Source organism: Limulus polyphemus, unplaced genomic scaffold, assembly GCF_000517525.1.
Source record: "Limulus polyphemus unplaced genomic scaffold, Limulus_polyphemus-2.1.2 Scaffold1303, whole genome shotgun sequence".
Taxonomy (NCBI): domain Eukaryota; kingdom Metazoa; phylum Arthropoda; class Merostomata; order Xiphosura; family Limulidae; genus Limulus; species Limulus polyphemus.
Genome location: NW_013666913.1, coordinates 211,004 through 226,761, shown reverse-complemented (window position 1 = coordinate 226,761; position 15,758 = coordinate 211,004). Strand labels below are relative to the sequence as shown.

The window sequence follows — 15,758 nt, the reverse complement described above, 5'->3', positions numbered from 1 at the left end:
TATATATATATATATATATGTGTGTGTGTGTGTATGTGTGTGAAATATTCTACAGAAAACAAGACATTTGAAGCTTCCTAATAGTTCAGTTTCATCACAAAAAGTTTTATAAATGTTTAAATTATAGATCAGACAAAGTTATGTTGATGACATTTCTTTGTCTGCTTTGTCTGGTTATTAAAATACATCAGCAGTATTAATCTTCTTACTCCTATAGTAGCAATGAATAATCTTGCACATAATACAGAGATGGGAGTAAAATATATTTCAAAGAAATAGCTTTATAATAATGTAAAACCCCATCCCTCTTTATGTTCTTACCATCATAGCTGGATAGTAAAAATATTAAATGTTATTTAGTATTGCTGAAAACTTCTTGAATTTTACTTTCTAAGAATAAAACATTCTAAAAGTATATACAAAAGAACATCTAATGACCCCCTTCATTGTAGATTCCTGTTCCTAATGAGTGGATCCCCTGAAGGAGGTTAATTCAGGGAAGTAATTACATACTAGTCAGCATGAAAAATGTACTAGTGGAACCAAAAAGTCTAGTAGTGCAACTTTTTTTTTTCACTATAATGACATGCCCCCTTTTCCAAATTATCATCCCACAAAGTTTGGTTGAGATTGGCCCAGCAACCTAAAAGTGATAAGATAACATACAGACAGACAGACTTTTTGTGCTTTTATATATATATATATATATATATATAGATAAGATTATTTACTACAGCATAGATGATACAGACTTACCATCTATGGGCAGGTTAACCAGTGTACATATGTGATAGAGCTCTTTCTGGCATATTATAAATGATTAAATTCAGAACGTGTAAAAATTTAAAATCTGTTCTACATATATGATGAAATCAAAAAAATCACACAGAGCTCCAACATTTGGAATGTCTTGCTGGGACAAAGGCCATGAAGTCCTGAGTGGGAAGAACAAGTTGATTTAGTCAAATACTGCTGTTTAATCTAATCTAAATAAAATTTTGCTTTAAAAATAACTATTCTAATCCACCCCTTCGCAAGTAAAATATAGATTAGAAAGTAATTACACATTTTAATTCATAAGCGTGCAACTGAGTTACACATGCATGTTTGTATATAATTCTTATGATGGATTAGTCTATTGTTAATAAACAGCCAATTGATCTTTCAAATATTTCAGTGAGAATAGGTATTTCACCATTTGAAAAAATAACTGGTAGTTTTTTTGCAAATTTTACTAACTGAATATACAGTTGGATTTTACACACATACATACATTGCATACAAGCAGAACTTCATTAGTCCCAGGTTAGGACACATGGTATTTACGGTAACCCACACAAAACACTTTTAGTCCCAGCTATTTGACTAGTAGATTTTTACATCTTTTGGTTATCCATGTATACTTTACTTTCTTTGAAATCCAAATATACACTAACAGTTTTTGTTGTTCGTTTAAACTCCTGAAGGAAGCCAGCACAAACCTTCTAGGCACTTATCAATTTATCTTGGTAATAAAGCTGTAATATATTGTAAGAATAAGATAAGAATATTACACAATTTCGCAATAGGAACTATCTCCTATTGAAGCAGAAAAGCAGTACTGAAATTTGGTTTAAAGAAACAGCCCAGAATAGTTTAATAGGACTACAACTTTGAAACTGAGCAGACCAGGGCTTCAACATGTTCAGCAAATAATGCAGCTGCTCTAACAAATGTTATATTTCAACAGTGGGGTGGGTGGAGAGGTAAAGAGCTAAGTTTTGCTGAAAACTTGCAATAATTGATTATATTGATTAATTACCTAGTTCTACTAAACACATTAAACACTTTTTTATTGTAGCTGATATGTCAAACTTTCAATGTATTTCCTGCTACCAATTTAAAGTGCAACCTGAAATTACAATGTTTAATAAGCATATTCAAATTGGGGGAAAGGTATGAAGCTTTACTTATGTAGCTTGTGTAATTTTAAAACTCAGTACTTCATATTATAAGACTGCAGGTGAGTGAATTTTGATAAGTTTTAGTTTGCTGTATAAAATGACTTTATTTATTCATTCTTGAAAGTTGTCATTAATTCCAGTACCTAATGTTTGTATCTTAATCATATTAAATATTATGCACTAGGACTATGTCTCCTGAATTTTATATTTACAGCAATACTTTATAAGAACAATTGTATAATTTTAACTTTCAGTTATTTAACATCCAATGAGAAACACAATCATAGATATATATAAGAGCATGGGCAACAGCAGGAAAAAAGTTACGAGATATGTAAAATTATTCTTCTATGTTATTGGAAAATCATAAAGTATTTGTATTTTGATTTCATAATTTTTTCAAAATTGAGTTACTTGACCCCCCTAATTTTTTTTCTGCAGGCACCCTTGTATATGAGATTCAACTGCCTTCCTTAGATATGTTGTGTAATTTGTTTTCAGTATATACTTTCAAAGATACAACTACTCTTTCATTAAATTTTTTCAGGAACTAGCTGTACTCCACAGCTTCACTTTTGTAATGGAAGTTATATATCACACTATAAACACATTCTATTACTAGCATGGTGTCCTTTGGAGCCAATAAATAAATTATTTTTGTAGCATTTTGCAAGTGGAACCTAGTTGTTGAACTGTAGACTGTTTTTAAATATAATAACTGTAAAGTTACGTGATAAGCAACAAACTAGTTGGAAAACATTAACATGTGGTAAACTAAAGGTTCTCAAAAAATGCACCTCAAGCAAAGGAGCAAGAGCAAAACCACATACCTCAAAAACAAAGCAGTGAAACCTAGATGGGACAAGTTCTTAGTGGAATTAAGTATGTGTATAAACACTGGATAAAAAATAAGCCATAATTTAGCTAACTTACGAACAAAGGATTTTGAGTTTACTATCATAAAAGACAATATTTTTTATTTTCCTGTATATTTTAATTCCAGTTTTGAACATATGTATTCAAATACTTCTAAACTGAATTTGAAGATATAATATGCCTAAGCATGTTCCCAAAAGTAAGCATAAACATGTTTACAATTTCATAGATCTTACTGACAAAAGGAATATGTTGAATGCACAGCTAGTATAAGAAAAAAATCACTCTTACTCCTGATATAGCATGCTAGATACTAGCTATCCAGAATGCTTATAGGTCCCTGTTAACTTACCAGCTGAGAATGAAGTTTCACAAATATTTTATGATTGTCCAAAGTCAGCTTTGAATCAACTTAGCTCTGCTTATCCTATTTCTTTACAATTCTAAGCATGCTTTTCGTTTTTTTTTTCTTCACTGAGATGTTACTGCAAATAAAACTTAGAAAAACCAAGTAGTATGCACTATAGAAATACTTACTCTGTTTAATTTTTGCAACTGATGTAAGAGAAACTAAAAACAATACATTTGATAAATTACTGTTTTTTTTTTTTTTTAGCAATGGTTAACAATGTAGTCTAGTAACAGTCTGAGCTACCCGTACTAAATTCTACCTATGATAGATCCAGCAAGTCTTTCTTCCTGAAATTGTAGCATCTGATACATAAACCCCATGCCTTCTTCACCAATGATGTTTCTGACAGGTACACGTACATCCTCAAAAAAGATCTGTGCTGTATCAGAGGAATGCATTCCAATTTTGTTTATCTTCTTGGATATGTGAACTCCTGCAATGTTAAAATAAAAAAATAAATTCTGAAAATCTGATCGACACTGATACTATTTTTTGTATTATCAAACACTAAAGATGTTTTTCTAGGTACCAAATATAGTGTGATCATCTTATTATTTTAAAATATTATAATTAACAATTCCAAATTCCTCTACATAATGCAAATGTGAAAAAATAATTACTGTAAACTCATTAAACAGTTAAACCAGAAATCTGATCACTAGATTTAATATTGTGTTACTTAAATTATTGTTACTGCTAAATACATGCAATGAATAAAAGAAATAAGGAACAATCCAGTTTCCACTTTGGTGAAATGGGATTTATCATTTGTGGTTATTTTTATTTTGTCTTGATATAGTATTATGTATGCGTAGTGGGTTCCTCAGTTCATCAAATGGAAAGAATGAATTGAATCAATGTAAGACTTTTTCTTATTCATAACTGTTTAACTACATATGCCAGTCTGCGAAGTATAACAGCTTTCAATATTCCTAAAATGCTACATTAACGGTTTAAGGGAAAGGAGTGAGATCTTAAGATAACCTCAGTGGTCTAAACACCTTCTAACTCCTTGTTTTTTTCGTGCAAATTCTTTGATAATATAAATTTTTTGGCAAAGTTTGGCTGATTTACCATTAATATAATATTACATAGTAACATTTCACATTTTCTATTTACTCTGCTAAAGGATTAGGAAGAGCAAGAAATAAATCCTTAATTTTTGCAATAACAAGAAATTTAATAAAATCTCTCTTAACATAAGACAAAAGTGAGCATCTCCTATCTGCAAATTATTTTCTGACTTTAGTGGTTAATTATGTTTTCCAAATCATTTTAATAAGTGATAAAATATGATAAACAAGATATTATGGTAGTTTTGTATGATACCACTTAGCCTGATTTATCTAATGATGAATTATAAATATTGATAATATGCATAATGATAGTGATAAATATATTAATAAAGCTAAGTAAGAGATAATACATCTCTGAAAATCAGTATAAGACCTCTGTTAACCTTATCCACTGGGGTCCTAGTCAAAATGTGCTTCACTACCTTTTACAGTTACATTCAAAGTCAGTATAAGACCTCTGTTAACTTTATCCACTGGGGTCCTAGTCAAAGTTAACTTCACTACCTTTTACAGTTACATTCGAAGTCAGTATAAGACCTCTGTTTACCTTATCCACTGGGGTTCTAGTCAAAGTTAACTTCACTACCTTTTACAGTTACATTCAAAGTCAGTATAAGACCTCTGTTAACCTTATCCACTACGGTTCTAGTCAAGGTTAACTTCACTACCTTTTACAGTTACATTCAGAATTTAATTAAGCAGCTTTAATGTCAAAGTATGTCAATAAAGTGGCATCAAAACAAAGTATATAAGTTAAAATTCACCTGTACTCTAAATGTGTTTCTGATAATATCTACCTCCTCTCACACTAGAGCTTGATCAAAAGTTACTCTTATGTGCCCATCTAAGCATTAGTATGAATCTTTCCTCCCTTGCTCCAGCCTTTATACCCCCACTATATTGCCCACAGCAAATTAAATCTTGTGATTTTCTCTACCTACATCAATGCACCCCCAATCCCAGATCTGTATATAAGCTCCCTTTTATTATTACTTCCCATTCACTTTTTTGAGACTGTCCAAATTAGCAGACCTGAACATTGGCCATCATGGGGAGGAAAAGCAAGGCTGACATAAGAGAGATGGCCAGAAAGGGAGCAGAAGAGGTTGACACTCCTGAAGATAGTGAAGGAGTGGAAACCAAGGCAGAGCCAGCCAATACAGAACTATCAGAAGAACACAACAGGATGAGGAGCAAATCAGTGCAAGAACTTTGGACAACAGAAGAATTGGAGGGAACTCATAAAGATGAAGACCTGTCCAATCCTGGCTGAGAGCATCTATGCCCAAAAGCTAGAGGGTGTGTACAGAAGACCAGAAGGACAGAAGCTTGGCATTCCAGCGTGTGACGAAAGCATCGATCTGAGGCGTCCCGAGGCAAGAGCAGATCCAATGAAAAACTTGTTGACAAAGTACCTATTCTGTGGGATGAAATCTGTTGGGACAAGATAACTGATTGACCACTAAATTCATTGCACCTGGAACATGACAAGCAAGGAAAACAATTTCATGACTTTGGGCTGAAAAGAGAAGATCCAATGTTTGAAAACAAAGAAACCTGGAGGGGAATTGTTTGAGTGAAGCATTACCACCTTCCCTCACAACAGTGCGAGACCCTGAGACATAGCTTGTTGAAATGTTAGAAACACTAAGAGATTGATGTGGAGAGAAGATTCCTCTTCTGTCCAGAGGCCTTTGAATTCCATATCCCCTATACAAGTGCCCCAGACCTGAAGAAAAGCATCTGTGGAAAGATGTAAATCCAGACATGGGGGGTGAGAGATGGGCACCTACTGTTGTGTTGTCCCTGTTCAACCACCAGCTAAGATTAAGCAGACTGAAAGCCAATAGGGTCACTGGACAATCTAGCACATCTGTGCAAATATTCCATTGGTCTCATAATGACCACTGAAGAATGAGTGATTCCAAGGATGCTCACATCTCCAAAAGAGATAGAATTGCACACTCAGTTGAAAAAGAAAAGTGTATTAGAAAAATGGCCCATTCTATGGCCTGAAGGTGTAGAAGAGAAGGTTGGGCCCAAATGAGATGGGAATTGAAAAACACCCAATGACTGGGTAACGTTAAACTCCAGAGATGGCAAATTAGGAGAACTAGACAACATGATACATGAATTTGTGAATTCATATCTGAAAACATCTCAGAATTTTTTTTTTATGTAAAATAAAGAAAACAGACAACAAACTTAAGACCAAATAAGACAGGTCTAAAAAAAACAAACAAAAGAAATCATCAAATGCATAGGTATAACTAAAGCTATTCAACACTGAAGAGAAACCCACAGCAAGCATGTAAAACTGTCATCATAATGTTCTGCTGTCAAGAAAAAGTGAATAGGAAGTAATAACGGGGAGCTCATATATGGATCTGAAATATGGGGAGCACTGGAGTAAGTGGAAAAAATCACAAGGTTTAACTTGCTATGGGCAATACAGTGGGGTATAAAGGAATTCAAATTTTCATATCAGCTAAGTTTTGATTTCTTAATTTAAAAGGAAATATCAATGTAAATACCAAATGTCCAAATAATTGGTTGTTAAGCACAAAGCTACATAATGAGCTATACATACTCTGACAAATTTTAGCCTTATAAGTTATTGTTTTTCTACTTCAAGTCTGTTCAGCATTAGTGATTCATGGGCAGAGGAGGTTCATGTGTTCAATTCCTATCCATTTCCACCAAGCGTACTTGCTCTGCCTCTGCTGTGGCAAAGCTACAAAGGCTATCTTCTACTGTCCCTAATTCTAAGCCGCTGACTAGAGGGATGGCAGCCCCTGCTCCCCAATGTTTTTCTTTTTTTCTTTTGCTTTTACATATCATAGTTTGAGAGCAGCAATACAGTGAATGTAATCAATTAATGTGTCTATTGATAAACTGATTAGCAAATACCACTAATCACCCAGCTCTACTTCTATACAACAAAGTCAAAAGATGTCCAAAGTCAACTAAACATATGTTAATACTTTTAGTTAAACTAAATAAATCACTTTACAAATATTTTCTCTGAGGTACTGCCCTCAAATTAAATCCTTTTGAGGACTTTTTTTTTTCACCCTTTCAGCAAAACATCAAGATTCAATTGTACATACTGCATTCAAGAGTTATTGCTATAAAAAAAATCTAGGTTTATTACCTTTTAGAATTCATGTAATAACACCTTCTCTAAATGGTTATTATTTTATCTCTAGATCTGACACTTAATGCTCTAACAATAAAAAATTTCTCTACGTCCTTAAAAATATTCCCCTGTAAAAACCATCAGAAATGAGCAACTTATCTTTCCTCATTTTATTAATAGCACAAGTCGACTCTACAAGAACAAATCTTCTTCTAACTTGTTTTACTCCTTTAATTCTAACATAAATAATTTATAATCATTTAGTAATACATGTAGCTCAGTCTCTTTATTGTTAGCACACATTTACCTTATTCCTTACTAATATATGATATTTACGATTTCTTAATTTATAGTTTTATTTATATATTTTTAATCTCTTCATAAAATTATAAATGGATTTTCAAACTGTTTCACATATTTATTCTTGAAGCTATTATAAAAACTATGACCATCAGTAGTAGGACAATATCTCCAAAACTAAACTATTGCCATTGTCATCCCTTTATGATTTTTTTAAATGCTATAGGTAAAATTATCATTAAAAACAACTGCCACTTTACAAATGGCTAACAAAACAGTCAGAGCTCCACTCATTTTTACAACCTCTAACAGACTTTCAGGAAAATGTATGTTTTTCAGGCAATATACTGAATGAGTTTTTGGGCATGCATAATGAAGAATATCACATTGTTTCTTAGTTTCATCCAGTTAAAGCATTTAAGGAATTTTCTACTTATCCAAAAACCTGAATAATGATTTTTTTCCCCTAATCCAAACCTATGAATAGTTCAGAATGCTACACACAGTGCATACTTTTCTAAGTCATGCTATAGATGATCCCATGATTAATATAACACAAGTTTAAAATCTGAGTTTAATTTTTACACTTCAAGTAAAACACTACCACAAAGCACTAGGAAACAGTGGTATAATGATATATATCTTGGAATATTCAATCAAATTTTAAAAAAAAAACATAGAACTATGTTTAGAATCAGGATTCACTTAGCATAACATCAAAATATGGCTTCGTACTCCAAACTTCTGTACTATTTTTCTTATTTCATAATTAATGAATTTTAGGGTTGAATTTTATTTTGTACTGATAGTATGAATCAATCATATGTAATTCTGACAGAAAAAAATATTTTCTTTCATTTATATACTTCTTTACGAACAGCTGGTATATACATTCATGCCTTTGTAACACAAATTAAATAAAACTATATATATTCCCTTTTTTACTAATCAGTAAAACACTATAAACTTTGCTGGTATATACATTCATGCCTTAGTAACACAAATTAAATAAAACTATATATATTCACTTTTTTACTGATCAGTAAAACACAATAAACTTTGCTTACGTAATCTAATTTTCAAATGTCAGATTAAATATTTTTACTGTATTATTTTCAAAGTATCTTGAAAATTCCATGTTGTAACACATATTAAGTTACTTGAATAATTTTGACAGTTTTATGTCACACCTACCCTCCTCAAATTACTAACTTGTTTTTATATCACGCACTAGCAGTAAGGGTCCACATGTTGGATCATAAGAAGTAATTTCATGTTCTTGTTCGTTACAAAACTCAGTGTAAAGAACTGCTCAAAAGCTTGGGTGAAATCAATGCTATTTTTAAGTAAGATACATAAGAACCCCAGCTGTAGTTAATGGGATTAACTGTAATAATGATGATAGTTTTGTTTACATATTTCTGTGTGGCTCGCAGTTTTTTAAAAACCCTGTGGTAAACCAAGCCTTGGACCACAAGCCATTTGGTGCCTAAATAGTTTAGGACTTCACTGATAATTCTAGAGTTGAAACAAGGTTTTATTATATAACAGTTTCAACAAAACATTATCACTGATAAGTAAAAAAACTTTGTTTTACTCTCTCTGTTTTGAAACACTATACAATATGATTTCTTTGTTGCTGTTCAAATATTACTGTTATTATTTGTTGATTTTCCTGCAAAGTTACTTGACCATTATTTGCACTAGCTGTCCCCTAATTTTGAAGAGATAGAATACATAGCTTCCTTGAAGCTAGTCAACAATACTACTGCCAACTCATGGTCTATTCTAACTGAATAATGGGAGTTGAATCATTCGTATAATGTACGTAGAGCTCCAAAGTGTGGAACGTTTTTTGCTTTTTGGGTGGTGACCTCGGATCTACAGTCCTGCATCAAATATTATGAACAGCAACGCAATAGACATCATTCCTATAATGTATTGTTGTAACCTATGATTTTTAATTCATACATATCTAGAAACTTGTAATGTTTAGCTACAAGGAAGTTTAAAGCAATGTGATGGGTGTTACCGTCCTTACTGTCTGGAAGGATTGAAAAACAGTTTGGGCCATATATAAAAAATAATTAGGTGAAATGAGTTGGTAAGTCTGTTAGTCAATTAATGAGAAATCAGTGCATGATTTACTTAGATTGTCTGTCAGTGCAAACCAGTACTGTGAACATGGAGTTTGTTTTGTAGAGAGAAAGAAGTATTAGTAAGAGGAATTTTAAATATTTGTGAAGTTAGACTATCAGTTACACTAAATGTGTAGTGTGAACTGGAAAAAATAAAACATTTTTGATATCTTTAAGAGTACTGGACTTTCCATTATTCTTTTTCACCATATATAAAAAAAAAAAAACTGGCCATCAATTTAAACCACTATGAAACATGCTGTACTAATTTTGAAACAAATAACAGTCATTAATTTTTTTAGCTGTTAATGAATTAATGTTACAAGATTATTTATGCATGCCTTAAATATTCCTTTGATAAACTGTAAAACTACAAAAAAAATGATTCATATTTCTCTGCTATCATCTCAATTCTTCTAATAACTTAACTGTGTGTCATTCAATCCTGCAAAATAAAATTATCTCACCAGGAGTTTTCATAGGAATACAAATCAAAGATTTATTCTTGTGTGAAGGTCCTTCTCTAGTGTTTGCTAGCAAACACATCCAGTCTGCCTGACAACCATTGGTGATCCACATTTTACCTCCATTGATAATTAAGTCATCACCATCTCTAACGGCTTTAGTTTTTATACCTGAAAATATAAACTTATGATACATATACAAACCCTATGACTTATGTGCTAATGTCAGTTTATAAAAAATATTTTTGTTTGTACAAAGGTTAATTTTTCACACAAGAGACACTAAAATTCCTAAAACTGCATTTTCTGCAATGTTGTACATGTGCTGAAGGTTGAAGTTTTAAGCACTTTAGATAAAAATAATAGATAGATCATATTCTCCATAAAATAAAGACACAAAAACTTGAAGTTCAAAGACAAAATTTTTTATTTTTAGAATTACAATTAATTTCAAACCAGTACTTACCTCTGTAATGCTGTAAGCCTTTTCTTGTTAAGTGGTTTTCATTGTGTCAATAAACATGTCATTTATAGTTCTCAAAGTCCTTGACACAATGCATCACTTTGTCCAAAGTTCTCCACTCTTCCACATGACTTACAATACAAGTGCCCCGCTTTCTCGCCACAATCCAGGTTTCCTGGTTTGCAATTGTTGGGGGAGTCAGGTAGGAATGCGTTTCAGAAGCCTAGTCAGAATCATCTCTCATAACACTAACATGCTCAAGTAAAACAGAAATTTGATAGAGATTTGAAATAGTGCAGACCCAATAAAAAAAAGTTAAATAAGTTCAGAAGAAGTTTCCTCATGATTAAATCTAGCAGACAAAATCCTCAATAAAAGAAGATGAATAACCAAAGAAAAAGATCAAGCTTGTTCACCAATGTGATAAAAAAAAAGCAGATGTCCCACAAATTGAAAATCCAAATGAATGAGAAACCCTAATGGGACACCAACAGACGATTTTGGCATTAACTGCCCTTATACATTGATGAATAAGAAGTGAAAATGCAGTCAAAAGATCTCCCTGAACACCAGAAGAAGATTATGTAAACAAAGCCTCCAGAGAATTTGAAAGAAGCAATGAGTAATTATGGGAACTTGTCAGTGAAGATAAAGAAAAATGTATAACACTGTATTGGCCCAATTATAAGGTGATGTTTTTTATTAATAATTAGGCTGTAAAATTCATAGTTGCCTTATGATCATGGCCAACCACAGGTCCATTCTCCCTACTTTAGCCTATCACATTCCTGAATGTCCAGATAGCATCCATTTAGGCATGCAAGCCAGATGTTCACTCAAGTTCATCACTAATTCTTGCAACTAATCTACGTGCAATGTGTTCTGTTACAGTCTTGATTTTGCAGACCTAAAAAAAGATGTTATGACACTCAGTTTTTTCTTTCCCATGTTTTCTGAAAATGGGGTTTGCCTTATATTTGAGATTGCCCTATAGTTTGGCCTATACGGTAATACATCATCCACACTATATATGCCATATTCGGTGCTGATGATGCCTTTTACCCAATACCACGACTCATCAGGCCAGCTGGAATAGGACAGACACAGTAGTAGTCACGATGCTGTATATATTATCAAACTGCACGAACAACTGCTATTGTGTGAACTCTAGATTAAGTTGTCAAAGTGTAATTTTTACCAATTTTATATCAGTCATTTACAAATCAGAATTAGCGTTAGGAGTAATAACACAATATTGTTTATTTAATTATTTCTTATTATTCATATTTACTTGAATTAATTTCACTCATCATTCAGAGGAACTAGCAAACCATCAAGCGAATCTTATTGTTCCCAGAGCAGATCAAGCAGCAACGGGAGAAGACTGAAGCTTAAAAGTGAGAGTAAAGAAGAATTTATAACAATATCTCAACCACACTATATCTAACTTCAGGGTTAACACTGACTTCCAAATTCAGTAGCATGCACATGAAGACATGAAGATTACAGAACGACAAACCGACTCATGATGGGCAGCAGAGCTTATGTAGTTTCTTCTGACACTTATCAAATAAATCCTATGGAAGAGAGTGAAGAACTCTATGTAAGTTGCCACATGTAATGCATTGCCTCAAGAACACTTGACAGACAGAAGTCATATGGCTGTCAAGAAAGGGAGAATGGCCCAACAGGAAAAGGTTTACAGTATGTCAAAGGTAATTCTACCTGATTTGAAATATATTTCCGTGAAAACTAGAATCTTGAACACTTTTTTTTCTAAGGATTAATTACCTAAATATATTTAAAACTCCACTTCTTAGGTAAGTTTGGCTATTAAATACAAAATTTTGGACTATGTTAATATATGTATGTACGTTTTAGATATATAACAAGTCTATTTTTATCAAATTACACTCTTTTGTGCTATTTTCATAAAGGGTGTTTAATATATATCCAACTACATATCAAGTTGATTATTTATTATTATATTATTCAATTAAGTATTAGCTCAGTTACTTCATTTACTCATTTAACAAAGGTTTCACACCTTGTGATAATGTTTTAAAATGTAAAAAGAGTCATTAACTATTTGATTACATTATGTTTCCTGACCCATGGATTATCTTACATATTAAGAAAACCTTTGGGTATTACAATACAAACAGGATTGAAATGTTATATTTCAATAAGGGGGGGGCAGTTAATTTTTACTGAAAACCAAAATATAAACAAGGGTTTTGTAGGTTTTTTTTTTAACTTTGCTACATTACTATAATTGTCACTAATTATTATTATTAATCTCTCACCTTTTTATGTGTGAAGCAAGCCATTTAACGTAAAATCGTTTTAATATTTTTACAGTTCTGTTTTGGTTAATAAGTTTTAAATGTATGATCAACACATAGTTTGAAACCATGGCTAATTAAAGGTCTTATAATTTATCAAAAAGCAAAACATTTGGATTCATGTTGTAACTCTAAACAATGGAAATTGTTAATAATATTTAAATGTATATGTTTTATAACATAGGTAAACATTTGTTAACTAACCTAAAATACCTGAAAATAAACCTCATCATTAAATCTTAGAGATTTGATCACAGTCTTTAAAAAAATGTTTTAAATTTTTTTCATAGTCTATAATTCAAGTCAAAACAGAAGAACAGCTGCTAGAAAGAAAGACAACACCACTACCTGACATCCAGGTGTTCTTTCTACCCAATCAGACATGCAGGAAAAAATAGAAGTTTCGAGCAAGAAAAAAGTAACTTTATTTAACCAATTCACTGCAACTGGGACATACATTTCCCAGTGCACTGAGAAATATATGTCTCAGCCACTGTGAAAGTGTTAAGCTGAATAGGTTTTAGTGCTGAAAGCAATAAAAAGTTCTAAGCAAGAGAACGGATTTGACAAATGCAAGACATCCCCGAAACAGCAGAAAACTGTCAGTTCAAAACTTAAATTCACAATTCATGCAATTCAGTGTGTGTGGAGAAATTCAATTCATAAACAGATGGTTCTATGGATTTTGGCAAAATGACTAAACTATGCAAAAAATTTTATACACATAATATAGCACTGATCACATATTTATGTAAAGGGAATAGTTAACTTACACATTTTGGTAGAGAACAGTTAAAATACCATCTTCAAGTCGGATGAAGCAAACAGTGATGCGAGATGACGAGACTATTTAAATTTATGTTTAAATTTAATAAGTGAAGAAGAAAAACATATCAATAGAAACAGAAACAGTACAAACTATCAACTGTGAGTAAAAATAAAAGTGATGGTTAACTGAAGAAGAAATATAATCATTTTCATTGCTAAAAGCAGTTTTCTTAACTTATAGTTTCTATACACTATTTAGCTATCTGCTATGAATATTAGGACAATTTTCAGTAGAACAATATCCACTGCAAGGTATTACAAAACATCCAGATAGCATACCTGAAGTTACAAACACACACACACACACACACATCTGAATCACCAATACAGTAAAACCCCTCTAAACTGAACTTCTTCCAGACAAGGAAACAGGTTTGTTTTGGAAGAGTTTTTAGTTTAGAAGAAATTTTCCACTATAATGAAATATAAGTTGTTGAAAAAATGTGTAACTGTACCTAAAGTGCTTAAATTTTGTGGATTATCTAACCTATTTTTAATCATATAAAATAATACCTTTTAATTTTATTTCGATAAGCAACTATTCAAGTATATTAATTATGACACACTTAGTTTAGAAGAAAACATACAAAAATTTTGACCAACTTTATTCCCATCATCATTAATACAGTAATGTCCTTCTAAAGACAGTTCTATGGCATTTCAATAGCTCAAAGTGAACTGATTGTTTAATAAAAATTTAAAAGCTACATATTAAACAAAGAGATCAATCTACTGTAAAAAATAAACTCCAAATTTTGTTTTACAAAATCATCAGTACCTTACCTTACACATTGATTAATTAACTCTCTCGATACAGGAAGGTTAAAATTAGTATGTTGTGACCTTTTTACAGAGTTACATTCAAAATTTAATTGAACTACTTCATTATCAATGCATGTCCTGAAACTTGGCATAAAAATGTATCTAATAAATCAAATTTTAATTGCTTAATTTCAAAAGGATATATTTAAATAAATCGTCAAATTGGCCAAGCCCACATAGTGTTTGGGATTAACATTGTCACAGGACATCAAGCCATAGTTGAATTACCAAGTTATTGTTAAAACATTGGTCAAGAGGGAGATTGTCTGGTTTTCAGGGTTAAATATATGTTGAAACGCAACAATTTCTGAAACTTGTCCAGTTTCCAAAATAAAATTCAGATTTTCAGGGTTTACCTATACATTGAATAATAGAACAAAAAAAAAGACTGGGACTTAGAATATTGTCTGGTTTTAAGAGTATTTTACTTTTCAATGGTTCTGAAAACACTCCGATGTATCTAGAGTAGGAAACTTCAATATAAGATACCCCATCTGGGATGCATGTAAAAACATACTTGGCAAAGGTTTACATTCTGCTCTCCACAGTATAATAATCCACCTTATACTGCTAACCTTGGATGAAACAACAAGAATTTCTGAGCAACAATGTGCCAGAGACTCTTGTAAAAACTCTGCCTCAGCTAACCCCACCTTAAGTGTCATCTCTACATGGCATAGAAAATAATGTCAGTAGTGATAGATCATATATGAGGTACACCTACACATAGATACTAAGCTTCCTGGCAGCACTTGTACTCCTAACATCTTTCCACCATCAATAAAAACAAAAATACTCCATACTGGTGGAACAGTGATACTGATAAATCCTGAAAAGCATGTAATCATGTCAGTTCATGCAAATAAGCCATGATCCAGCCTGGGTAGATGAGGCAAGAACTGCACAGAATAGAGCCTTTACACTCTACTGGTGATCAGCTTCCAAAGCACAA

General features: G+C 32.0%; 1 protein-coding gene across 1 annotated transcript in view; it reads right to left on the bottom strand.

Annotated features, from left to right (window-relative positions):
- LOC106463019 (probable acyl-CoA dehydrogenase 6) overlaps nucleotides 1-15,758 on the bottom strand; it is a 32,253-nt gene that overhangs the window by 3,325 nt on the left and 13,170 nt on the right. The window contains exons 5-6 of the mRNA XM_013922989.2: nucleotides 10,352-10,519; nucleotides 3,491-3,664 (exon numbers count right to left, since the gene is read on the bottom strand). Coding sequence (XP_013778443.1) covers nucleotides 3,491-3,664; nucleotides 10,352-10,519 — 342 coding nt within the window. The remainder of the gene's footprint in view (nucleotides 1-3,490; nucleotides 3,665-10,351; nucleotides 10,520-15,758) is intronic.